Raw genomic sequence first — 25879 nt, forward strand, 5'->3', positions numbered from 1 at the left:
AAATCATTGACTTGTATACTTACAATGGCATATAAATTATATCTCAATAAAGCTATTGAAAATATTTAAGTCAGAAGATAGCTTTTCTTGTATCCTGTTGTCATCACTTCTGATTTGATCTTAATTAAAAAAATTAAATACATCTACCTTTTGGGAACTTAAAGGTGATTTTTTTTTTTCATGTACTAAAGTTACTTTGGTGATGATCATTGTACAACTGTAAATGTAATAGAAGTCATTGAGTTAAAAAAAATGAAGTTACTTTGAGGGACGTCTTCTAAAGAAACTTTTATTTATGACATAACCTGTCTACCAAAAAATAATCTAAAACGTAATTTTAAAAGTCATTTTATATTCATTTTTTTTTAATGAGGGTTTCAGAAATATTTATTTTGGAGGTCAGGTTTTCATTGGTGACTAGGTTTCTGGTTAATCCTTAAAAGATTCTTTAATCATAGTTTGGCTGCCCTATTCTGTTAATAGCTTTGGGCCTTGGAAGCAGGCTGCTAAGTGGTGCAAGAGGTTCCTTTCTTTGGGATTTTTGTCTTCACTCTTTTTTGCTTGTCTCTTCTTTTTACTCTCTCCCCAGTTACCCAGGTGTTGAATGACCCTTCCCTCCTCTCTTTGCTCCCCTTAGTCTGCTCCATCACTTCATTGCTTCAGATTTTCCATCATCTCCCTTGTTCCTGATCTGAGCTGCAGTTTCTTTGGTGCAGATGGTTCCACCTCCCCAGCAGGAGCAGTGCTTGAACTGGACACGTGAAGGTGACCCACAGTTCTGAGCTCTCCCAAGGCTCATCAGACAAGCATGCTGTCTAGTTCTGAGCATATCACTTACTGGCAGACCTTTATATCCTCAGGCAGAGAGAGACTTCATAGGCAGCTTGCATCTTCTATTTCACTATCATTCCATTTTCTCATTATAAATGAATTTGTTCTTAAACTCCAGTTCTTTTCCTCAGTGATTCCTATGGCAGCGATGGTAAAAGTTTTTAGCTCCATAAAGAGAAGAGGCTTGTTGAGATTGACTGTAAATTTGAGCCACCTATAAAGACCTTTCTATATTTATTTCCTCCTTTATATTCTTACTGAACTTTTTTTTATCTTATTGAACTTTTTTTTTTTTTTTTTTTTTTTTTTTTGTTGTTGTTGTTGCTATTTCTTGGGCCGCTCCCACGGCATATGTAGGTTCCCAGGCCAGGGGCTGAATCGGAGCTGTAGCCACCGGCCTGCGCCAGAGCCACAGCAACGCGGGATCCGAGCCGCGTCTGCAACCTACACCACACAGCTCACGGCAACGCCGGATGGTTAACCCACTGAGCAAGGGCAGGGACCGAACCCGCAACCTCATGGTTCCTAGTCGGATTCGTTAACCACTGCGCCACGACGGGAACTCCTTATTGAACATTTTATAGAATATTTTGAAGTGATTACAATCAGATTATTATCAGGCTTAATTGTGTTTAAGAAAGGACATTCTTGGTAAATATAGTGAGTTCTCACTTACTTAGACATGGCCAGTATCAGCTGTCCAGAGCAGAACATGATGGTTATTCATTTAATTGACTTACTGTTTTGGCTATCAGGTTTTTACATCCAGTGGGCTTGGGTCTCTTCATGCAGAGAAGTCAGACACCTCCAACCTTTAAGCATACTTAGGTCCCCCCTCAAAGCAGTAATTTATCTTCATGATGGTAAACCTTCATTATGAATAAGAATCCCAATTATGTTTAGTACGGTGGGATTTAAAAAGCAGAAAAGCATGTAGTAAAGTTTTAAATAAATATGTAAGAAAGAACTTAATAGCACTTTAGGAAGATAAGCTATAGTTATCTGGAAAATGTACTCTTATATAGAAACTCATTTTGCCCACTGATACTTTATAAGCTAGACTTCTCTAGTTTTCTAGGACTACTGTATTTAGGAAAGACTATATTTTTATTGGCTATAAGAGATTATATCATTTATGGCAGGTCATTATTAGGGATTTTATAATTAGGATGAGTGTAAATTCATAGGTTAAGCTGAATATGCTTCTGATCCCACTATTTGGTACCTTTGAAATGGAGCCCATTATTAAAAATGGCTTTTGGAATTCCTCTTGTGGCTTGGTAATGAACCTGACTAGTAGCCATGAGGATTTGGGTTCAATCCCTGGCCTCACTAGTGGATTAAGGATCTGGTGTTGCCGTGGGCTGTGGTGTAGATGGCAGATGCAGCTCAGTTCCTGCATTGCTGTGACTTTGGTGTCGGCCAGTGGCTGCAGCTCCGACTAGACCCCTAGTAGGGAACTTCCATATGCCACAGATGCAGCCCTAAAAAGAAAAAAAAAAAAAAAAAGTGCTTCTTGCCCTAGGTGCTCTCCTTATGCGTTATTGTCAGTTTTCTATTTACCCAGACTTAGGAAACTTTGGTAGGCAACAGAGCGACTGGTCAAGAAACACTGAGTAGCTACTAGTTTGGAAGATGAACAAATAATAGTTGACTCTTTAGTCACTGAGAAGCCCAGTGTGATGTTCTTTTCACTATAGGTACCTGGCAGTGAAAAAAACAATACTGGTGTGGTAAATACTAGTACTACTTGTATTTCTACTTCTGTAATGTGCAATGATGTACAATGCTGCCTGAAGAATATTCAAAGATGTATAATGCTTTTTTTATTAGGAAAAGAAAGTATATTTTATTGTAGTTTAAAAAACAGACATTACATTAATTTTAATATAATATAATTTTAATAAAAGTCAATAATTTTTTTAAAAACAAGAAATTATATTAAACATACTATGTATCTTTTTTTGGCTGCTCCCATGGCATATGAAAATTCCTGGCCAGGGATGGAACCTGAGCTACAGCAGTGACAATGCTGAATCCTTAACTGCTAGGTCACTGAGGAACTCCAGAAATCTATCCTTTAGTAGAAATTTAAATTCATACATAAGTTTGCATAAAACCTACAGACTTATGCTCATATTCATTTAAAAGCACTAAATGGCCAATTAATAGCTTATGTAATAGGAATCAATGAAGTAGGTTTTATGCACACATTGAGCTGATTTTAAATTCCTACCAAAGATTTGTTTACAAAAAAAGCAAGATCCTTCAAATTAGAACATAATTTATCTTGAGATGAGCCAAGATAAATTTATTAGATTCTCTTAGCATGTATAGTGTATTAATATATAGTGAATCATTTAAAAATACTTAATATATTTAAAAAAATGAAATCAAGAGAAACTAATCAGAGATTGTTTCTGACAGCAGTAGACTAGCAATGTTTGAAGAGGTAATAGCAAAAGAATTTTCCAAAACCAACTATAAATACAAATCACAATTTCAAGAAGTACTTTGAACTGCGAGGTAAAAAAATACATAAAAAAAAAAAATACACTTAGGCACCTCCTAGTAAAACTGATGAAAACTAGGAGTTCCCATTGTGGCTCAGCAGTAACGAACCCAACTAGTATCCATGAAGATGCTGTACTGGCCCTGCTCAGTGGGTTAAGGATCTGGCGTTGCTGTGAGCTGTGGTGTAGGTTGCAGATGTGGCTGGGATCTGGCATTGCTGTGGCTGTGGTATAGGCCGGCAGCTGCAGCTCCGATTCAACCCACTAGCCTGTGAACTTCCATATGCCACACCTGTGGCCCTTAAAAAAAAAAAGAGAGAAAGATAAAAAACTGATGAAAACTAAAGACAGAAAACCTCTTAAAGTAGCTGAAGAAAAAAATACACATTAAATTCAAGGACATTCAATAAACCTTGATAGGAATAGTGGAAGCTGGAAGACAGTGGAATGATATCTTCAAAGAGCCTGTCTAGAATTTTATACCTTCCTTTATAAATTAAGGAAAAGAAAGACATTTTGGAGTTCCTGTCGTGGTGCAGTGGTTAACGAATCCGACTAGGAACCATGAGGTTTCGGGTTCAATCCCTGCCCTTGCTCAGTGGGTTAAGGGTCCGGCATTGCCGTGAGCTGTGGTGTAGGTCGCAGACGTGGCTCGGATCCCTCGTTGCTGTGGCTCTGGCGCAGGCCGGTGGCTACAGCTCCGACTCGACCCCTAGCCTGGGAACCTCCATATGCCGCTGGAGCGGCCCAAGAAATAGCAAAAGGACAAAAAAAGAAAGACATTTTGAGATAAATTCGGAGAATATGTCACCAGCAGTATCTGCACTGAAAGAAATACTAAAGAAAGTTCTTTAGGTAAAGGGAAAATAATTCCAGATAGAAGTGTGGAGATATAGGAAGCTCCACGGAAAGGGTAAATGCGTTGGTAAATTTAAATAAATTTTGCTCCATATGCAGTTTAAAATCAACATGGAATGAAAAAAAGACAACAGCAGTAATAATTAGGGAGCTAGAAAGGGCTGGTGTTCTAAGGTCCTTTCACTGTCCAGGAACTGGCAAGAGTACTAATTTACATTAGACTTTTGTAAATGAGGGTTCATGTTGTCAGACCCTACAGTATAACCACTAACAGAATAATAAAAGATTATAAAAAGCTAATAAATGGGGAAATGGAATAATAATAATTTAAAAACTTAATCCAAAAGAAGAAAGGTAAGTATATAGAACAGATGGGAAAAATGGTAACATGATAGATTGATTCTTACAAACATCAGCAATTACGTATGAATGGACTTAATTAAAAAACAAACCTTTTCATACTGGAAAAACAATAAAATTCATCTACAACCTGCTTTCAAGACAAATACCATATGCAGGACGGTTGAAAGTTAAAAGGATAGAAAAAAAAAGCAAACGCTAACCTACTGGAAACTGATGTGTCTCTGTTAATATCAGAGCAGACTTTAAGGCAAGAAGCAGAGAAAGAGATACACATTTCAAAAATAGCAAAAGGTTCAAGTCACCAGAAAGATACAGACATATTTGTAAGCACCTAAACCTCAAACTATACAATGAAACCTCAAACTATAAAATGAACAATGCGTCATTTGGCTTAAAAGTATCAGTTCAGACTGTCAACTTGAAATGTCAGAATTGTCAGCTTGACACAGAAGAAAGGAAAGGTGAGCCTCTTAGAACTCCCTTTCCTAATTCTCTTTTTCCTTCATACCAACACATTGCAAATACAGTCTTTTCAGAGATTTTTTAAAATTTATTTAAGAAATTTTATTAGAGTATAGTTGATTTATAATGTTGTATTAGTTTCGGGTGAACAGCACAGTGAATCAGTTACACATCTATAGTCGTGTGTGTGTGTGTATAAATATACACACACATATTTTTTCCCGTTCAGGTTATTACAGAATACTAAGTAGAGGGAGTTCCCGTTGTGGCTGAGTGGTTAACGAATCCGACTAGGAACCATGAGGTTGCGGGTTCGATCCCTGGCCTTGCTCAGTGGGTTGAGGATCTGGTGTTGCCATGAGCTGTGGTGTAGGTTGCAGATGCGGCTTGGATCCTGTGTTGCTGTGGCTCTGGCGTAGGCTGGCGGCTACAGCTCCGATTGGACCCCTAGCCTGGGAACCCCTATAATGCCATGGGAAGCAGCCCAAGAAATGGCAAAAAGACCAAAAAAAAGAATACTAAGTAGATTTCTCTATGCTATGCAGCAGGACCTTGCCAATTACCTGTTGTATACATAGTAGTGTATATATTGCCAATCCTATCCCCTTAATTCCTCCAGGCTTTTAGAGGAATAATGTGCAGAAGCACTTTAAGAATTTAAATATTTGTTACTTATTTTTGTTTTTGTTTGGGTTTTGTTTTTGTTTTTTTGTTTTTTTGGCTGCATCTGTGGCATCTGGAAGTTCCTAGGCCAGGGGTCAAATCCAAACCTCTGTTGCTACCTAGGCCACAGCTGTAGTAACACTGGATCCTTAATCCTCTGTGCCACAGTGGGAACTCCTAAATATTTGTTATTCGAGTATTACATTACTAGCAATTTCGGAGTATGTAGTAACCACGTAGGTTAGTATTTATTGGCATGTGGATATAATGATAAATTCTATTGTTCTGCCTCTTAGGTTCAAAATTGACTTGGAGTGTTAAAGCAGCAGGGTGCTCTTTGCTTTGTCACTCCTGGGCTTCCTCATGGAAACTCTAGAAGTGGGCCTAAGAGAGGTGAAGGGAGTGCTTGGTCCTCAGGAACATAGTTTGCAGGATTGGGGCAAGCTAAAGGAGGAAGACACACGAATCATTATCAGACCCGCCTTCTCTTTTTATTTTTGCCTTTGGTCATAACATGAATGTTTGGAAAGTGTCCAACAAAGTGGTGAAAACAGGACCTGCAGAATAAGTTATGGTTGTATGCTACAATATAAGTTCATTAAAAAAAAAGAAAAAACCCTTTGAACCAGTTCAAAGTAGAACCAGTCTCCAGAAAAGATGAGCCAGGAGAAAAAAAAATCGAAAGGCAAAATCTTTTTTTGTGTGTCTTGACATATGGAGGTTCCCAGGCTAGGGGTCTAATCAGAGCTACAGCTACTGGCCCACGCCACAGCCACAGCGATGCCAGATCCAAGCCGCATCTGCGACCTATACCACAGCACACGGCAACGCCAGATCCTTACCCACTGAGCAAGGCCAGGGATTGAACCTGCAACCTCATGGTTCCTAGTTGGATTCATTTCTGCTGTGCCACAACGGGAACTCCCAAAATCATTTCTATACAAGTATTTCATTCACTTCAAATATCTGACACACAGAATATGTACTGTATACATATTGCTATCAGAAGGAGCGCTTTTAATTGAATCTTACTTAACCTGTCTACTGATAGACTTGCCTCAATGCTTCTATAAGTCTATTGGTAGAAACTGGGTAGGAAGCCCTCTCTCTTCTGGTGGATCTCTGGTTATGTTTATTTCCAAACCTATTTATACTTGCTTTATTCAATATTGTAATTACATAATTAAATATTAAATAAGCCCATCAAGCAAAAGTACAAAAAAAGACTTCCTGTTTCTGTGACAGCTCAATTGAATGCTTTGGAAAGATTGAATAGAGCTCTGTTGCATATTTTTAAGGGGTAAATTATAGCACCAAATACTTACCAGGAGCTTATTCTCAAAGAAAAATTCTCAGTAAGTCAGTGTACATTTGGATGTTTCATACAAAGAACAATTTATGTATTTTAAAAAGTCGTTGAGTTCCTGTTGTGGCTCAGCAGAAATGAATCTGACTAGTATCCATGAGGACGCAGGTTCCATCCTTGGTCTCACTCAGTAGGTTAAGGATCTGGCATTGCCATGAACTGTGGTGTAGGTCACAGACATGGCTTGGATCTGATGTTGCTGTGGCCATGGTGAAGCTTGGCAGTTGTAGCTCTAATTCAACCCCTAGTTTGGGAACCTCCATGTGCTGAGGGTATGGCCCTAAAAAGACCCCCCCCCCCAAAAAAAGCCATTGTTAAACTCTCAAGTAAAATCAAATGGATTAATGCCAGCAATGGTAAACAATTGCTCTTTGTCTCTGCTAGTCTCTTTATATGAGACAACTCACTAAATGGGACTTGGATTAGATTTAAAGAATTTCCATGAAGTGGGGAATGGTCATCAAAAGGAATGTTAGTTTTATCCATAAAGTAAACTTTTTTTTTAGGGCTGCACTTGCAGCATATGGAAGTTCCCAGGCTAGGGGTTGAATTGCAGCTACAGTTGCCAGCCTACACCACCACAGCACAGCAACGCAGGATCCGAGCCGAGCTGCGTCTGCATCGGTGACGTACACTGCAGCTCACGGCCAGGCATCAAACCCTCATCCTCATGGATACTTGCTGGGTTCATTGTTGCTGAACCATAATGGGAACTTCCATATAATGTTTACATTGATTGATTGATTGTCTTTTTGCCTTTTCTAGGGCCGCTCCTGCGGCATATGGAAGTTCTCAGGCTAACCCCAGAGCCACAGCAACGTGGGATTCCGAGCCTCATCTTTGACCTACACCACAGCTCATGGCAACGCTGGATCCTTAACCCACTGAGCAACGCCAGGGATCAAACCCGCAACCTCATGGTTCCTAGTCGGATTTGTCAACCACTGAGCCACGGCGGGAACTCCCAATGTTTACATTTTTAATCAAATGGAATGTCTTCCTATGTTTCCTGTATGATTAACATTAATAGAAATAAAAAGGATTGCTAGATACTCATTGTTGGATCAAATGCTTATCTTTTGTATACGTTGGTAGGATGGATAGCCATGTTGAGAAATAATATGTGAATGTAGAACTTCCTAGAGGTGAGGTCACAGGTAGGAAGAAAAGATTTTCTTCTAATTTTAGAAAAGGGTATTTTTAAAAATGAAAGCCTTTACCCTGCCATTGCTTTCCCTCTTTTTAGTCAGTTATTGTATAGGGCAAGCAATGGGATCTTTTCCAGAATTAACTGTTTTGGTTTACCCTAACAGGTCATGCTTTTCAAGATAATCACTTCCTACCCAGTTTTCTTATCTTGCTAGGGAAGTCAGATTTTCTTGTCTGTCTTTTCCTGAAGGAGCCAGGGTTACAAAATAGACTTTTTTTCCCCACTGTAGTATGTTAAAAAATTGAAAAAATATCTTTATTCCAAATGACCTTGCTAGACTAAATTACTTTTGACCTTGGTTACACTGCATATCCTGATCTCAGTGTGGCAGCTTTAAATGAGCCAAGTGTCTTTTCCTGGAGGGTGATGTAAATTAATGTGATACCCTACATTGGTGCTTTTTAAAACTTCATTACAGAATTATACCCGAAGATACTGGGATTGCTAAACAATAGGGATGCTATGCTTTTACATTATTGTTGGCTTAAAACTCAAACTAGAGAAAATATATTGGGATCATTTAACCCTGTTACTAACATGCTCATTCTTGCTGGATTTTCAGGCTTCTGTGTTATTGTTTTATTTTAGCCAAGGCAAAATTATTACAGAAATACAGATTGCTGTTATTTCCCACAAAGTTTTTTTGTTTGCTTGCTTCATTTTCTAGAGTCTGTCTGGAAATATCCTAGGTCCACTTTAAATATTTCACTTTATTTCCATTGTAATTTTTTGTTTTGTTTTGTTTTTTTAGGGCTGCACCCGAGGCATATGAAAGTTCCCAGGCTAGGGGTCTAATCAGAGCTATAGCTGCCAGCCTATACCACAGCCATAGCAAAGCAGGATCCCAGCTGCATTTGCAACCTACACCACAGCTCACAGCACTGCTGGATCCTTAACCCACTGAACGAGGCCAGGGATCGAACACACGTCCTCATGGATCCTAGTTGGGTTTGTTACCGCTGAGCCACAACAGGAACTCCTCTATTGGGATAATTTCTATTGTTCCTTTGAACACTAGTTCAAATACTTTTATTTATGTGTTTGGCAGAAAATATACTTTTTAGTTTATTTATTGTCTGCTCTGGTAAGCAAGACTCCTGACAAGTTCTTTTGTTCTTTAGAAAGCTTTTTTTTTTTTTTACAAAAAATTGAGATGTAGTTCACACAGCATAAAAATTCACTCTTTTAGTATAATTCATTGGTTTTTAGTACCATCATAAGGTTGTACAACCATCTGCACTATGTAATTCCAGGACATTTTCATGATCCCAATTTATATTGTAACCAGTAAATAATGGATTTCCTCAACTATCTTACTCTTAGTTTTTTCATTTTGATCAGTGTGTGAGATGGAACACATTAAGCTAACAGGAAACCGTATATTAAAAGACTTAGAGGAGTTCCCGTCGTGGCGCAGTGGTTAACGAATCTGACTAGGAACCATGAGGTTGCAGGTTCAGTCCCTGCCCTTGCTTAATGGGTTAACGGTCCGGCGTTGCCGTGAGCTGTGGTGTAGGTTGCAGACTCGGCTCGGATCCCGAGTTGCTGTGGCTCTGGCATAGGCTGGCGGCTACAGCTCTGAATAGACCCCTAGCCTGGGAACCTCCATATGCCATGGGAGCGGCCCAAGAAATAGCAAAAAGACAAAAAAAAAAAAAAAAAAAAAAAAGACTTAGAGATATTAACCGATTCCAATTTATAGAGCTGGTTGGAGGTCAACTAAAAAAGACATTTTTATCCATGGTCCCCACACTCCCAGCTGCTAAATTATTTCAAAGCAAATTCCATATATACACTTCAGATACTTTAGGGAGTTCCCATCATGGCCCAGTTGTTAACGAATCTGACTAGCACCTATCAGGACCAAGGTTCAATCCCTGGCCTTGCTCATTGGGTTAAGGATCCAGAATTGCCATGAGCTGTGGTGTAGTCCAGCAGCTACAGCTCCGATTTGACCCCTGGCCTGGAAACTTCCATATGCCATGAGTGTGGCCCTAAAAAGCAAAACAAACCAAAAAACCCAAAAAAACAAAAACAGCTACTTCAAAAGATACTTCAGTATGTATTTCAACACAAGTTACTTACACACCAAGCTTTCTCCCTCTTGATCATTTACCAGATGCCCCTGTTTACATGCGTCTGTGCCTGCCCGCTCTGTTATTTTCTAGTATTCATTCGTCCATTCTTTTTTTTTTTTTTTTGTCTTTTTGCTATTTCTTGGGCCGCTCCCGCGGCATATGGAGGTTCCCAGGCTAGGGATTGAATCGGAGCTGTAGCCTCTGGCCTACACCAGAGCCACAGCAACGCGGGATCCGAGCCGCGTCTGCAACCTACACCACAGCTCACGGCAACGCCGGATAGTCAACCCGCTGAGCAAGGGCAGGGACCGAACCCTCAACCTCATGGTTCCTAGTCAGATTCATTAACCACTGCGCCACCACGGGAACTCCATTTCTTTTCTTTCTTTCTTTTTTTTTTTAATAATAGTTTTGCTACCTGGGAAGCATTAGCTGTTAGTAATAATATCATGAATTATAAAAATGATTTAATCCTTATACCTGCTCTGTGAAATAGGCATTTTTTATTCCATTTTACAGATGAGAAAACCAAGGCTTGGACTAGTTAAGTATTATGCTGAAGTACATGACAAATAAATAATGGAGCTAAAATTTGAGTCTGAGTTCTCATCTCAAAGTTCAGAACATTGAGGCTTCTCTGAAAAGGGAAAGCTACTATTCACAAAATTTGTCTCTGTTGTTTGAGATCATTTACATTATATTTTCTCAGATTTAATCTTCATTATAACCCTCCAGGTGTATTAAACTTTAGTCTGTAATTTTTTTGTTATAGAAGCACCTCAGTTTTTCACTTTTTTGTGTGTGTGAGTAGCTAACTAAACTCTAAAAAATATGCGTATTTTATTTTTAAATGTATTTGAGTTTGTAAGTTGAATTTCCATATTGACAATACCAATGGTTTTTGTGGAAAAAAACATGCCTTTTGGTTCGCCAAGTGAGTCTGTGTATGGGATAAAACCTCTGTGTTTGAAATTGAGTATTTTTGTATTTTTGGTACTATACCATTAGATGGCTTATTGGATAGACATTTATTACACTTGATTAGGCACATTTTTTGTCATTGCTATAATTTCTGAAAATCGAAATTGGTAATGTTAATGTGAAAGCAAGAAGGCATAAATTGGGAAGAGGGCTTCCTAATGTTGGCTCATCTAATCACCTTCCAACACTCTAAATTGTTCAATGGAAAACAGAAATTATATTCCCGTGAGGTAAAGAGAACTATGGTAAGGAGTTCTTTTCAGTCAACAGACTGTATTAACATTTAACAGTTTTTTATCTATTATGTGCTTTATTTATTATGTATTTGGTTTATTGTGTGTTAGGTGCTTGGTAACCTTAATCCAGGCATGACATACTTCCCAGTGCACGGTAGGTCCTTGGTTAAAGTTTAATGATAATGAATAATGAAATGACCTGTAAAAGCTTTGAAACTTTGGAGTAGATTTCCACTCTACTTTATAAAGAATTATGAGATATTTCCAAATTCTTGCATTATGAACTGCTTAAAGCACATCTCCAAAGCACTATCCCTAAAGTGAGAGTTGATTGATGTTGGGCGAAAAATGGGGGAAATTAAAATACTGTATATCTTTTTAAAAAATACTTTTTCATTAGGAGAATGTATATCCATCATGCTCCTCTTCTATAATAAGAAATTCCCGGGAGTTCCCGTCGTGGCACAGTGGTTAACGAATCCGACTAGGAACCATGAGGTTGCAGGTTCGGTCCCTGCCCTTGCTCAGTGGGTTAACGATCCGGCGTTGCCGTGAGCTGTGGTGTAGGTTGCAGACGCGGCTCGGATCCCGCGTTGCTGTGGCTCTGGCGTAGGCTGGCAGCTACAGCTCCGATTAGACCCCTAGCCTGGGAACCTCCATATGCCATGGGAGCGGCCCAAGAAATAGCAAAAAGACAAAAAAAAAAAAAAAAAAAAAAAAAAAAGGAAATTCCCGAAACACTGTTTCAGTTATTTTTATTTTTGGTACAATTAGTATTTTTATTTTTTTTTAATTAAAAAAATTTTTTTGTCTTTTTCAGGGCCGCACCTGTGGCATATGGAGGTTCCCAGGCTAGGGGTCCAATTGGAGCTGTGGCTGCTGGCCTACGTCACAGCTAGAGGAATGCAGGATCCGAGCTGTCCCTGTGACCTACACCACAGCTCACGGCAATGCCGGATCCCCGACGCACTGAGCAAGGCCAGGGGTCCAACCTGTGTCCTCATGGATGCTAGTTGGGTTCATTAACCGCTGAGCTATGGGGGTAACTCCAGATAGTATTTTTAATTGGTGTAGCCTTGTAAAATGAAAAATTGCTTTTACGTACTGTCTTTCATAGAGTTTTTCTCACATAAGTAAAAATCTTTACTACGGTGTGGTTACATTTTCCATTTGTAACAGAGCCATTACTCTATGTATTTCATTTTGGGTTCCCTCCACATTTTGGTTGATCTGAACTATTTCTTTCTTTCTTTTTTTTTTTAGGACTGATGGTCGCATGTGTGGCACATGGAAGTTCCCAGGCTAGGGGTCGAATTGGAGCTATAGCTGCCGGCCTACGCCACAGCCACAACAACACAGGATCCAAGCCTCGTCTGTGATCTGCACCACAACTCATGGCAATGCCAGATCCCCGACCCACTGAGTGAGGCCAGGGATCAAACCTGCGCCCTCATGGATACTAGTTGGATTCGTTTCTGCTGAGCCATGACGAGAACTCCTATTTCTTTATTTTTGAGGAAATGTGAAACATCACCATGGTTCTAAGAGTCAGAACTATGTGAAAGAGTATGCTCAGACAGCTATTACTCCCCTGGTCCCTTTTATCCCACTCCTATTTTCGCTTTCCATCCCATTTCCACCTACCTCTTGTTAGGTAACCAATCTTGTGAATTTCTAATTTCTCCTTTTTTTTTGTACAAACGAGCAGACGTGTGCCTATTTTCTCATATTTCTTTTACAGAAAGGGTAGCACACACTGGATATTCTTTTGTGCTTTGATTTAATACTATATCTTATTATATTATACCCTTATTATATATTAATAATATATACAGTTTATCCCCTTAATATATTCAGGAATTTCTTCTTATCAATTCATGGAATGCTTCTAATTCTTTTTTGCAGCCGCATTGTACTCTACTACATAGGCGTACCATAGTTTATTCAACCGTCCTCCTATGTCCGGGCATTCAAGCTGTTTCCAGTATTTTGCGGTTACAAACTTTAATGAATAGTTTTGAGTATATATACTTTTGTGTTGTTGAGGTGTGTCTCAAGGGTATATTCACAAGAGTGGGATTGCTAGGTTAAAAGCTAGGTGCGTATGTTTTATTCTGTTATTGCAAAATTTCCCTCCAGAAAAGTGGTGGGAACGCAAACAGATGCCTGGTTAGAGTGCTTGGTTCTCACAGTCTTACCAGTGAATGCACTGTCATATGCTTTTATTGTCCCCAAACTGATGAGTGAGAATGGTATTGCAACATTTTAATTTACATCTCCATTGAACATCTTTTCATATGTTTAAAGGCCATTTTTATATCTTTGTTGCGTGCTTTACTTTATGGAGTTGTATCTTTTGCACACTGTCTTAGTTTATTCACCTTCCGCTTGTCAGGACAGTAGCACTTTATAGAAACCAGACATTAAATATGACTTTTCTTTTTCAGATCTTCCATGGTGGCTTATTTTAATTCGACAGAAAGCTTTGGTGGGCAAACTTCCAGGAGACCATGAGGTCTGTAAAGTTACCAAAGTTGCTGTGCTGTCACTTTCTGAAATGGAACCTCAGGATCTTGAGCTCGAGGTAAGGTGAAGTCTCAGGAAATTTTATGGAAATATGATGTAGATATAATAGCAACAATGAGGATTTGGTTTAATAAGCAAGAATCATACTGTTTTAGAGCTGGATAATATCTTTAGAGTAATTTAATCCTGTGGTAGTGGAACTGTTGTTTTAAAATCTGAAATCGAGTATATAAGATGCATAAAAATGTTGCGGAAACCGCAAAAACTGTGGCAACGGAAGGAGACAAACAGCACTCGGAGATATGGAAAAGCAAGGTTTATTCAGCACCGGTGCGGGCTCAGAGGAGTCACCTCCAGAGTCTGAGCACCAGGTCTTTGTTCTCCGTAACTTTTATACACTACAAGGCCTTGGTTTTCCCATGTAAGCATCCCGGACCTCCCCCATCCCCAAGCAGACAGTGTTCCTCCCTAAGAAACTGAGCAAGCAAGGTTACAGAAGCAGAATTTATAAGCAATGCTAGGTACCTAATTAGCAGGGCTGCTGGCTTGGACAGACAGCACACAGTTGTTACATTATTACAAGAAGGGTGGCACAGTGATGAGCATAGCTGGAAAGGCTTGCAGCTGCCTTCTTAGCCAAGGGGGGGGGGGTTGTCCTTTAGTTAAAACTCCATTTCAAAAGCAGAGCTGCTTTGGTTGAGGTGTGATGCGAGAAGGGTTCCTTGGGGCCCTGCCTACTTAACCTGTGCTGGAAAGTCACCTTCTGCTTCTGGGGATCCCTAGAACTCTGCATAGCACAATTTGAAAACTGATTTTGGGGAAAGCAGGGAGTCAGAGTGAGATTTAACTTTTTTTTTTTTTTTTTTTTTGGTCTTTTCTAGGGCCACATCGCAGCATGGGGAGATTCCCAGGCTAGGGGTCTAATCAGAGCTGTTGCTGCTGGCCTACGCCAGAGTCAGAATAATGCCAGATCCGAGCCACGTCTGCGACCTACACCACAGCTCATGGGAACGCTGGATCCTCAACCCACTGAGTGAGGCCAGGGATAGAACCCACCACCTCATGGTTCCTAGTCGGATTTGTTTCTGCTGCCCCACAATGGGAACTTTGAGATTTAACTTTTACTATAGCTTTTTTATCTATATTTCTTGAAATTTTTCTGAGGCTATATTTCTCATGATTTTTTTTTTTTTTTTTTAAAGAGAGAAAACCACTGATCTAGTGAGACATTTTCATTTTCTAAGAAGAAACCACGCCCATAAGTAGAGTGCCTTTAGGCCTAGATAATGAGATTGCCCAAGGCCAGTGTTTGTTTCCATACTGTGCTGCTTCCATCTGGTAGAAGTAACCCATGAAAGCATTTGTGTCACGTCATACATGTGTACCAGTGTGGGGATGTGGCATCTAGGGATGTCATCACTTTGTCATAGTCCAGCCTTTTTTTGATCACCATGTGATGTGTCAGGCAGGCCCTGAGGATTAGATGGATTATCATATTTAATGCTTTGGACTATCCTATAAAGTAGGAACTGTTACAGTCCCTGTTGAACAGGTGAAGAAAGAAGGCTTGGTGAGGAATTAATCACACAGCTGACACATGGTGGCATCCAGTCTGGACTCTGGCTGTCTGGTCCTGTATTACTCTGCTAAGCTTGTCTCCCTGTTACCTGAACATCAGGTAACAGATAACATACTGGCTGCCGCCCCACAACTCAATACACGTTTTTCTAGGCTGAGTTCTTGGGAAGGAGGTCTGGAGGCAGGGTTCAATTAAAAAAAAAAATAATACCTCAGAAATACTGTGGGTTTGGTTCCAAACCACTGCAATAAAGCAAATATCACAATAACATGAATCAAATGACTTTTTTGGTTTCTTAGTACATAGATAAAAGTTATGTTTATACTATACTGTAGTCTATTAAGTGTGCAAGTGCATTATGCCTAAAAAAAGGTACATACCTTAATTTTTAAATACTATTGCTAAAAAATGCTCACCATCCTCTGAGTTTTCAGTGAGTCATAATCTTTCTGCCTTAATATCAAATAACAAGTATAATAATAATGAAAAAGTTTGAAATCCTGTGAGAATTACCAAAATATGACACAGAGACATGAAGTGAGTAGATGCTGTTGATAAAGTGGTGCCAACAGACTTATTTGATACAAGGTCCCCACAAACATTTAATTAAAAAAATGCAGGATCTGTGAAACACAGTAAAATGGGATATGCCTGTAAAAATATAGTTATTTTTATGCTTCAGATTTTACTGGAAATTTGACAATCTAATTTGTTTTTCTTTTTTTTTTTTTTTTGGCCGAACCTGTGGCATGTAGAAATTTCTAAGCCAGGGATTGAACCCATGCCTCAGCAGTGGCAGTGCCAAATCCTTAACTACTAGGCCACCAGGGAACTCCTTGACAATCTGATTTTAAGAAACCAACATTGAAATGAATTTAGGAGGACCCTGATATTCTGTTTGTTATAGGAATCAAAGATGAGAGTACCTTTCTTTTTTTTTTTTTTTAGAGGGACCTGTGGCATGTGGAAGTTCTGGGGCCAGGAATCTAACCCACACCACAGTAGTGACCCAGGCCGCTGCAGTGACAATGCTAGATCCTTAACCCACTGCGCCACAAGAGAACTCCTACAGTACTTATTATTTTCTTTTAATTGGTACTAGAGATAGAATGCTCTTCACTATTGCTGATCCTAAGACAAATAACTTAGGTGGCAATTGGGCCTATTAAAAGCAGGTGTTTCCTTGCATTTTGTTTTCCTGAAGGGCAGCCAGACTGACAAAAATTGTATCAGTTTACCAAGCTGGTAAACTTGTATCTTTAGGATGACTGCTGACAAATTGAAAGGTCAGCATGGCTTCCTGTCACTGGCCTTTGCCTTGAGGGTGAGCACTCCTTGGGCAGTATTCTGGTTTGAGCATTAAGCCTGGGGGCCATGGCAGTTAGATTTAGAGCAGGGACGAGCTTGACCAGCACCTTGATAACCTGTCAGTCATCAGTTTAGACATCTGGCATTCCCAGTCCTGGGGAAATGAACCCTCCTCATTCCATCCCTGGGGAAATGACCTGTTCTCAACTAGAGAACTGAATAAGACTCTTGCTGGACTTTTCAGGAAGGTTTTCTTATGCCCTTTATAGTCACCAATCTGTAACTTTTGAGATTAGTAGGTGACTGTTGTGTAAGTGACAGGGGTGGGGTAGAGGTGGCAGGAATAGAGATCTTTAGGAAATAACATTTAATGAAATTTTAAGACACAAACATGTGAATATGATGAAAGCTTTTAAAGTGTCTTTATTCTGAAGACTTTTCCTCTTTTGATACTTTCAAGTGAAAGAGATTGTCTTCAAATGAAAATGAAAATAAGGAGTTCCCGTTGTGGCTCAACAATTAATGAATCTGACTAGCATCCATGAGGATGCAGGTTCAATCCCTGGCCTCGCTCAGTGGGTTTAAAGATCCGCTGTTGCCATGAGCTGTGGTGTAGGTTGCAGACACAGCTTGGATCCTGCGTTGGTGTGGTTGTGGTGTAGGCTGGCAGCTACAGCTCCAATTCAACCCTTAGCCCGGGAATCTCCGTATGCCACAAGTGCAGCCCTAAAAAAGCAAAAAAAAAAAAAAAAAAAAAGATGAAAATAAGATATTCCCCCCATAGCTGAGTATTTGTACAACACTGCTGGACAGTCTGAGCTATGTGTTTATCAGGGGTACTAAAAAGTATGGTCTGTGTTAAGAGTTGGAAATATTTACATATTGACCCTTGCTAATTAGGGGTAAACATGATTTTGGAGATTCTAGATCTCATTTTCGTAGTGTGGCATCCCTTTCTCTCAAGAGAATATAAGTTTAGAAATTTATATTTAAGTCTTTTTCCTCCTCCTTCTAATTCTCTCTTCTGGTAATGGAGCTTTCCAACAGTGAACAATAGGAGGAAGGGCAAAGAACAGATATGTTGAAAATCAAGAGCAAGTTGCTTATTTTCTGACATGTTAATTTAAACCTTTAATATCCTTATTTCATCTCCATATAACTTCATTTAAAAGAAGTTTTTAGAAGTATGATAATTTATGTGTGGTTTTTGTTTTTGTCTTGCTTGTACAGTAAATTATAACTGAGGAGAAGGGGGAAAAAAAAAACACTTAGAAATAATCATTGGGAGTTCCTGTTGTGGTGCAGCAGAAATGAATCCGACTGGGAACCATGAAGGTGTAGGTTCCCTGACCTCACTCAGTGGGTTCAGGATCTGGTGTTGCCGTGAGCTGTGGTGTAGGTCGGCAACTATAGCTCCGATTCAGCCCCTAGCCTGGGAACCTCCATATGCCGTGAGTGCGGCCCTAAGAAAAAAAAAAAAAAAAAAAAAAAAAGAACAAACGAATCATTGTCAATATTTTGGTAAGTTTTAATGGTTGTTTCCATTTGGCCCCAGCTTATTGAAGGAGCAATATTACTTTCACATTTTCATAATAGTTTGTTTTTGTTTCTTTGAATATTTTTTCCTACTTTTTTTTTTTTTTTAAACTCCTGTTATTTTTCATGGCCATACATATCTTGTGCACATAAGACTTTCTTAAACAAAGTTGATTTTTATGTCTTCTTTGTATGTTCTTGGAATTTGGGCATCTGTGTATCAATTTGTATACCCACTGTTCTTACCCTTTTCCAGAAGGACCTTTGGGCTCTTTAGTGTGGTCTGTTCTCAGATTTTCTAGGGTCTCACCTGTCTTCTGTCATTGGAGCAATAACAGTTTTATCTCAAGAGTCTGGAATTAATAGAATTTCTAGTTTTCTACCTCAGTTGATTTTTTACTTTTGGTATAGGCCTTATTTATTTGCCAGTTGTTTTTTTTTTAAAGAATTCTCATACTATACAGTTCATCCATTTAAAGCACATAATTCAGTGCTTTTTAGTATATTCACAGTTTTGTAATCATCACCACAGTCAGTTTTAGAACATGTTCATCACTCTAAAAATAAACCTTGCACTCATTAGCAGTCACTCCTCATTTGCCTTCAAACCCCAGGCAAATCCTAGGCAACCACTAATCTATTTTCTATCTCTCTAAATTTGCCTACTCTGAATATTTCTTATAAATGGACTCATAACAGTGTGGCCTTTTGTGACTTGCTTCTTTTATTTAGCATCATGTTTTCAAGGTTCGTCTTTGTTGTAGCATGTGTCAGTGCTACACTTAATTCCTTTTTATTCCATTGTATGGATATACCACATTTTATTCTTTCATTATCAGTTGATGGACATTTGGCTGTTATGAATAATACTGCTGTGGACAATTGTGGACACATACTTGGTGGATATTGTTTTCATTTCTCTGGGGAGAAAGAAATTCCATACCAAGGAATGAAATTGCTGTGTCATATTGTAACTCTGTGTTTAACCTTTTGAGGGCCTGTCAGACTATTTTTCAAAAGCAGTGGCCACTGGGGGGAAAAAATCTATACAAGAATATGAAGAATCTGTGGCGTTCAAATAAATGAGAACATAGATATTCTTTCTTTTGGAAAAGATGTCCTTTAACATCTTTAAAGTTTTATGGGCTTATGTTCCATGTCTGCATATCTTATTTTGCTGTATCTCATTGCCTTAGTAGATAACTGCATCATTTTCCATATTTGGTTTCCCATTAGACATCTGTTTAAACTTTTAGCTCCAGATGGACATAATAGATACCAACTTGTAAAGTATAATAATTTATTTTCCTTTTCCTAAACAGTAGCAGCAACATCAGCCCTCAATCTTGGTTGTAAAATGTAAGTTGCTAGGGTAATTGAAAAACTAGGGCTGTAGTGGTGGTTTTGTTTTTGAGATTGTACGTGTCAGTGTTGTAATAAGAGCCCCTAAATACATATTACACAGAACTGGCTGGACCTCTGGAAGAGGGAAGATGATCCCTGTCCACACTATGTGCTTAAATCCCAAAAGAGCTTTGTCTAAACAAAGCATTTTAAAACTGGAAGGGATCCCACAAAGTAATTTTCTCTATTCCTATTTCTTGGTAGGACTGAATTTAACCTTTTAAAAAAGGTCATGGTCTGTGCTTTCTTTCCTAAATGTAACTATGTATATGGAAGCTTCTAAAATATTCACTGGAAATGTTTATGTTTAAAGTGATATTAAGTGTCTATTTAGAAAAGTCAGCTTTAAGAGACAGACTTCTGGATAAGATGGTGTGGTGACTTCGCTAAATAGATGACCATCCTTATTTGAGACCTTTGGGGCCATATTTGTTTTATAATTCAGGTTTTGGGGGATTTCTGAACGGTTACCCGATGTATTCTCTATGTGCTCAGTGAGTATAGGCTGTTACGCTACAATACTACACATTCATACCTCTTAAAGAATCATATGAATATTCATTCTAAGGAAGATAAACAGTGACCATAAATAGCCTCATATCAGTTCAGGGCTTATTTTGTCATCAGAGGAGCTTGTAACAAGCTTAAAAAAAAAAACTTTCAGGTTTCAGAGGTTTTGGATTTGGAGTTGTCGATAAGAAGTTAAGAAATATAGGGCCTCTATTATCAACTCTATTCCAAGTTCAGGAATAAGAAAGATTTGAAAAACAAGAAAAGAAAAAGATGTTGCCAGGAAAAGGAAAGTAGCATCTTCTCTCTGTTATCTAAATATCAACTCTATTCCAAGTTAAGAAAGAAGAAAGATTTGAAAAACAAGAAAAGAAAAAGATGATGTTGCCAGGAAGAGGGAAGTAGCATCTTTTCTTCATGCACTGTAAATGGAACAGCAGATCAAACAGAGGTCACAGGCCTCCTGGGTTTGGACTCATAAGCAGGCAGTGTTGAGTGGAGATTTGGACCCAGTGTAGTCAGGGGAACCAAACGGGCTATATTGGAGATTGGGGCCTGGAGCCATGTCCAGTACTTTAAGCCTGGTGCTGGAGTCGACTCCCCAGTTCACAAAAGGAGGCTGTTAGGTTGTCTGCCCTAGTAGGATAATTGTGCATTAAAGAACTCTCCATCTGTTAAGCCATTAGCACCTCCCTTGAGAAACACTTGTCTGGGCAAAAGATAAGGTTCTGAACTAACATATTAACAGTCAGCATGAAATAGTTGGATTGATGGGAGAGACCTTAGCAAAGAGAACAATGGAAGATGACTCCAGGTTTTCTCGCTTAAGTGATCCAGTGGTGGTGTAGTCGTTGCCTGAGATAGGGCATAGCAGAGAAGGAACGAGATTTGGGAAACGTGCTGGTCAGTTTGGGAGATGCTGAACTTGAAGGGCTAGTGTGTCAGTTATGGGTAGATGTTATATTTTGGGGCCATGAGCTCAGAACAAGAGTGGAGTTAGAAATGTGGTGTTAAACATAGTGGTAGTTAAAATGAAGAAAGAGGATGAAATTTTCTGGGCAGAACATGAAGGGTGGGAATAAAGCTAAAGATAGAACCTTGGGAACCACTGTCATCTTTAGCGATAGAGATGCCAACAAAGAAGATGGAGAAGGAACAGTGAGAGGAAGAGGAAGAACCCAGAGAGATGGTGTCCTGGGGACCAGAGAAGGAGATGGCAGGGGAGTGATCAATAGTGTCACATTCTTAGACAAAAGGTTTGTCCTTTTCAGAGTGAGGGGGACCTTGTTTCACTCCACATGAGCAGTTTCAGTTTGACCTGCTCCAATCAGACTACAGTCCTCACAGTCCCAGTGGCTGTGACGCTACCCCGCTAAATCATGGAGGAGATTCCAGGGCTGGGGAATGGATTTGAAATAAAAGATTCTGGTAAACTTGAAAGTGTTAAAAGGTGGTAGGAAAGGGCCTATTAGAGAAAGGTTGGAATAACAGGGAGAGAGGGGTGAATAATGGAGCAGTGGTCCTGATCCTAAAGGAGACATAACAGGAGACTAGCCTTGCACAGAAAAACAACTCCCATCCTTCGGAGAGTGAGGAGAGCGTGGGTGCAGACTAGGTGTGCTGCTTCAAGATTGCTTTAGAATAGCTAGATATTTAGAATCATCTTTGATATATTCCTGGGAGAAAATTTTGCTGGCTTGAATGCTCTTAATTAAGAAATAACTGTACCTGACAAATGCATAATATCCTATTTTGAATATTAAAATTGTAACAATCTATAACTAGGTTTGAGGCATGTTTTCAAGTATTTTAAAGAAAATGTTAATATGACTAGATAATTACTAACATTTTATGTAAAAATCACTCACCAACAGTTAGTTGCTCAGTGCCACAAGTAGGAGAGTGCCTCTGCTGCCTCAGTGATTCTGCACTACGGGAAGTGGGGGAGTGTGAGGTATATTCATAGAAGGGGAGGAGTGGTGGTTTCCCAGGACTGCTTTTATGCCCCGTGAGTCAGTCTGGAGGTTACCACTTATATCTATAGCATCAGAGCCCATTCATTCATTTAACAAATGTTTTTTTGAGATCTCCTGTACCAGCTACTACTAAGGCTCTGGAGATACATGAGTCAGTAAAACAAAGATCTCTGCTGTTATGGAACTTAATTTTAGTGGGGCAAGGGCAGATGATAAACATCAACATAATTTATTATGTCATGTGTTGGAAAGTAATAAATGCTGTGGGAAATAAAAGTTGAATCCAGTAAGGGTGGTGAGTGGAGTGCCCAGGGGTGGAGATTGTGGTAAGAGACCTGGGCAGAGAGAACAGCTAAAGCAAAGGCCCTGAGGTGGAAGAAGTCTGATGTTGAGGAACAGCAGGGAGGTTGATTGGGTGGAGGGGAGTAAGCAGGGGAAGGAGAGCCGAAGGAGAGGAGGGCAGCAGGAATAAGGTGAGAGTAGTTTTGGACATGTTGAGTGTGAGGTACCTGGTGGAAATCCAGGTGGAAACATTGGGATGTGTGCATCTAGAATTTTGAGAAGAGCGGGAAAGAAAACATATGTATAGGCGGGAAGGAAGGGTTGGCATGAAGACGGGAATTGAAACCTTGAGAGTAAATGAAATTTTTGAGGGTGTAAGTCCAAATAGAGAAGGGAGTCAAGGACTGGCCTTTAAGCTGCCAAGACATTAAGACGTCAAATGGTTGGGAAAGAACCAGTAAACGAAATAAAAAAGGCAGGCAAGATGGTGTATCAGAGGGGATGAGGGGAGATGAACTGTGTCAAATGCCTATGAGTGTTAAGATAAAGGCCAAGAATCCACCGTTGCCTTTAGCCAAGTGGAGGTCATTTGTCACACTGGTGATGGGTTTGGATGGGTTTAGGTGGAGTAGTGGGGGCCAGAGCCAGGTTGGAGAGGGCTTGCGAGAGAAAGGGAGACAGTGAAGTACAGAGTACAAAGGAGGAGGACTGTAGCTGATCAAGGAAGAGTGTCAAGTGAAGGTGTTAGAGGAGAGATCAGCATGTTTCTGTGCTGGAGGAAGTGATCTGCAGAAGGAGGGGAGAGTACGCTTGGTTCTCTCCCTTCCCCATCATCTCAAGATTGGCTAGTTTTACTTATTTGAAGGGAAATTGAGTTAGCTCAGTTTTGGAAGGATGACCATAAATCTTTTTTTACTTCACTTTTAGTTCCCTTGTAATCATGTTGTGAATCATGTGTGAAGAGGACGTTTGATAGTCGTAACTTTGAAAAGGCATAAAACCCATAAGATTGTATTATTACATCTGAATTCTTAGTCCAATTATGTCTCCAATTCCATCCCCCCCCCCAGTTTACTGAAGTATAATTGACGAAATTGTCCACTTCCAAATATGATAAAATAGGAACCATCCTCTTCCTTTTTAAAAAAATTTATAACCCAAAGCTTTGACTAGTTTCTGTTCTCCTCATTAGGTGTTTTTCATCCTGTTTATTATCTAGTAATAGTTACTTTGTAAGTAAGACATTACTAAAAAACATTTAGTAACTGTTAGCTCTCAACAGTAGCCTACTGAATAGCATAGCAATAAAACCAGTGTATTGAAAAAATGGAATTAGTCTGCATATGGCCGATAGGATCCTTGTGCCCTTTTTTAGAATATTTGCTTTGTGTGCTGAGCCACGTGAAGTTAAATGTCAAATGCTTGACTCTAACTAGGTAGTCATCTCAAGCACCTCTGTGCTCTTCTCTTGTCCTAACATCTTCCCATTCTCTTCCTCACCTTTGTCGGCGGGACTGTGCATTTCCTGAAACCCCTACTTTCCAGTTCTTCTAATTTAATCTCTGGACCCGAAGAGTGTGTTTTTATGCTGATTTCATTAGTATGTGTAAGGACAGGAGGAGAGAGTTGTTGAAATACCTGGCTTTTAAGATTCCCAATAGAGCACACTCATTTTTTTTTTATACAGTGATTTTTATTTTTTCCATTGTAGCTGGCGTAAAGTGTTCTGTCAGTTTTCTACTGTACAGCATGGTGACTCCGTTGCACATACATGTATACATTCTTTTTTTTCACATTATCATGCTCTACCATAAGTGACCAGACATAGTTCCCATTGCTACACAGCAGGATCTCATTTCTAATCCATCCCAAAGGCAATAGTCTTCATCTATTAACCCCAAGCACCCCATCCATCCCACTCCCTCCTCCTCCTCCCCCTTGGCAACCACAAGTCTATTCTCCAAGTCCATGAGTTTCTTTTCTGTGGAAAGGTTCATTTGTACCATATATTAGATTCCAGATATAAGTGATATCATAAGGTATTTGTCTTTTTCTGACTTTCTTCACTTAGTATGAGAGTCTCTTAGTTCCATCCATGTTGCTGCAAATGGCATTATTTTGTTCTTTTTTATGGCTGAGTAGTATTCCACTGTGTGTGACACCACATCTTCCTAATCCAATCATCTGTTGATGGACATTTGGGTTGTTTCCATGTTTTGACTATATTGTGAATAGTGCTGCAGTGAACATGCGGGTGCATGTGTCTTTTTCAAGGAAAGTTTTGTCTGGATATATGCCCAAAAGTGAGATTGCTGGGTCATATGGTAGTTCTATGTATAGTTTTCTAAGGTACCTCCATACTGTTCTCTATAGTAGTTGTACCAGCTTCTGTTCCCACCAACAGTGCAGTAGGGCCCTTTTTTCCACATCCCCTCCAGTATTTGTAATTTGTGTGACTTATTAAAGAAGGCCATTCTGACTGGTGTGAGGTGGTATCTTGTAGTTTTGATTCGCATTTTTCTAATAATCAGTGATGTTGAGCATTTTTCCATGTGCTTGTTGGCTATCTGTATATCTTCCGTGGAGAAATGTCTATTCAAGTCTTTTGTCCATTTTTCAATTGGGTTGTTGGCTTTTTTGCTGTTGAGTTGCATAAGTTGTTTGTGTATTTTAGAGATTAAGCCCTTGTCAGTTGCATCATTTGAAACTATTTTCTCCCATTCTGTAAGTTGTCTTTTTGTTTTCTTTTTGGTTTTCTTTGCTATGCAAAAGCCTGTCAGTTTGATTAGGTCCCATTGGTTTATTTTTGCTTTTATTTCTGTTACTTTGGGAGACTGACCTGAGAAAACATTTGTAAGGTTGATGTCAGAGAATGTTTTGCCCATGTTCTCTTCCAGGAGCTTGATGGTGTCTTGTCTTATGTTTAAGTCTTTAAGCCATTTTGAATTTATTTTCATGCATAGTGTGCGGGTGTGTTCTAGTTTCATTATTTTGCATTCAGCTGTCCAGGTTTCCCAGCAATGCTTGTTGAAAAGACTGTCTTTTCTCATTTTATGTTCTTGCCTCCTTTGTCAAAGATGAATTTTACCATAGGTGTCTGGCCAATAGAGCACACTCTTGACACCTTCTCACTCAAAGCACTCAGTTGCCTAGCATGAATGTTGAGCACAGATTGCTGTAAAGAAATGAGCCTAAAG

General features: G+C 39.4%; 1 protein-coding gene across 1 annotated transcript in view; it reads left to right on the forward strand.

Moving 5' to 3' along the window:
- INPP5F (inositol polyphosphate-5-phosphatase F) overlaps positions 1-25879 on the forward strand; it is a 92313-nt gene that overhangs the window by 32044 nt on the left and 34390 nt on the right. The window contains exon 3 of the mRNA XM_005671507.4: positions 14009-14145. Coding sequence (XP_005671564.1) covers positions 14009-14145 — 137 coding nt within the window. The remainder of the gene's footprint in view (positions 1-14008; positions 14146-25879) is intronic.

This window comes from Sus scrofa, chromosome 14 (assembly GCF_054392235.1).
Source record: "Sus scrofa isolate SSC_HxYL_T2T_F1_AM1 chromosome 14, Sscrofa_HxYL_maternal_Yorkshire_Landrace_v2.0, whole genome shotgun sequence".
NCBI lineage: Eukaryota > Metazoa > Chordata > Mammalia > Artiodactyla > Suidae > Sus > Sus scrofa.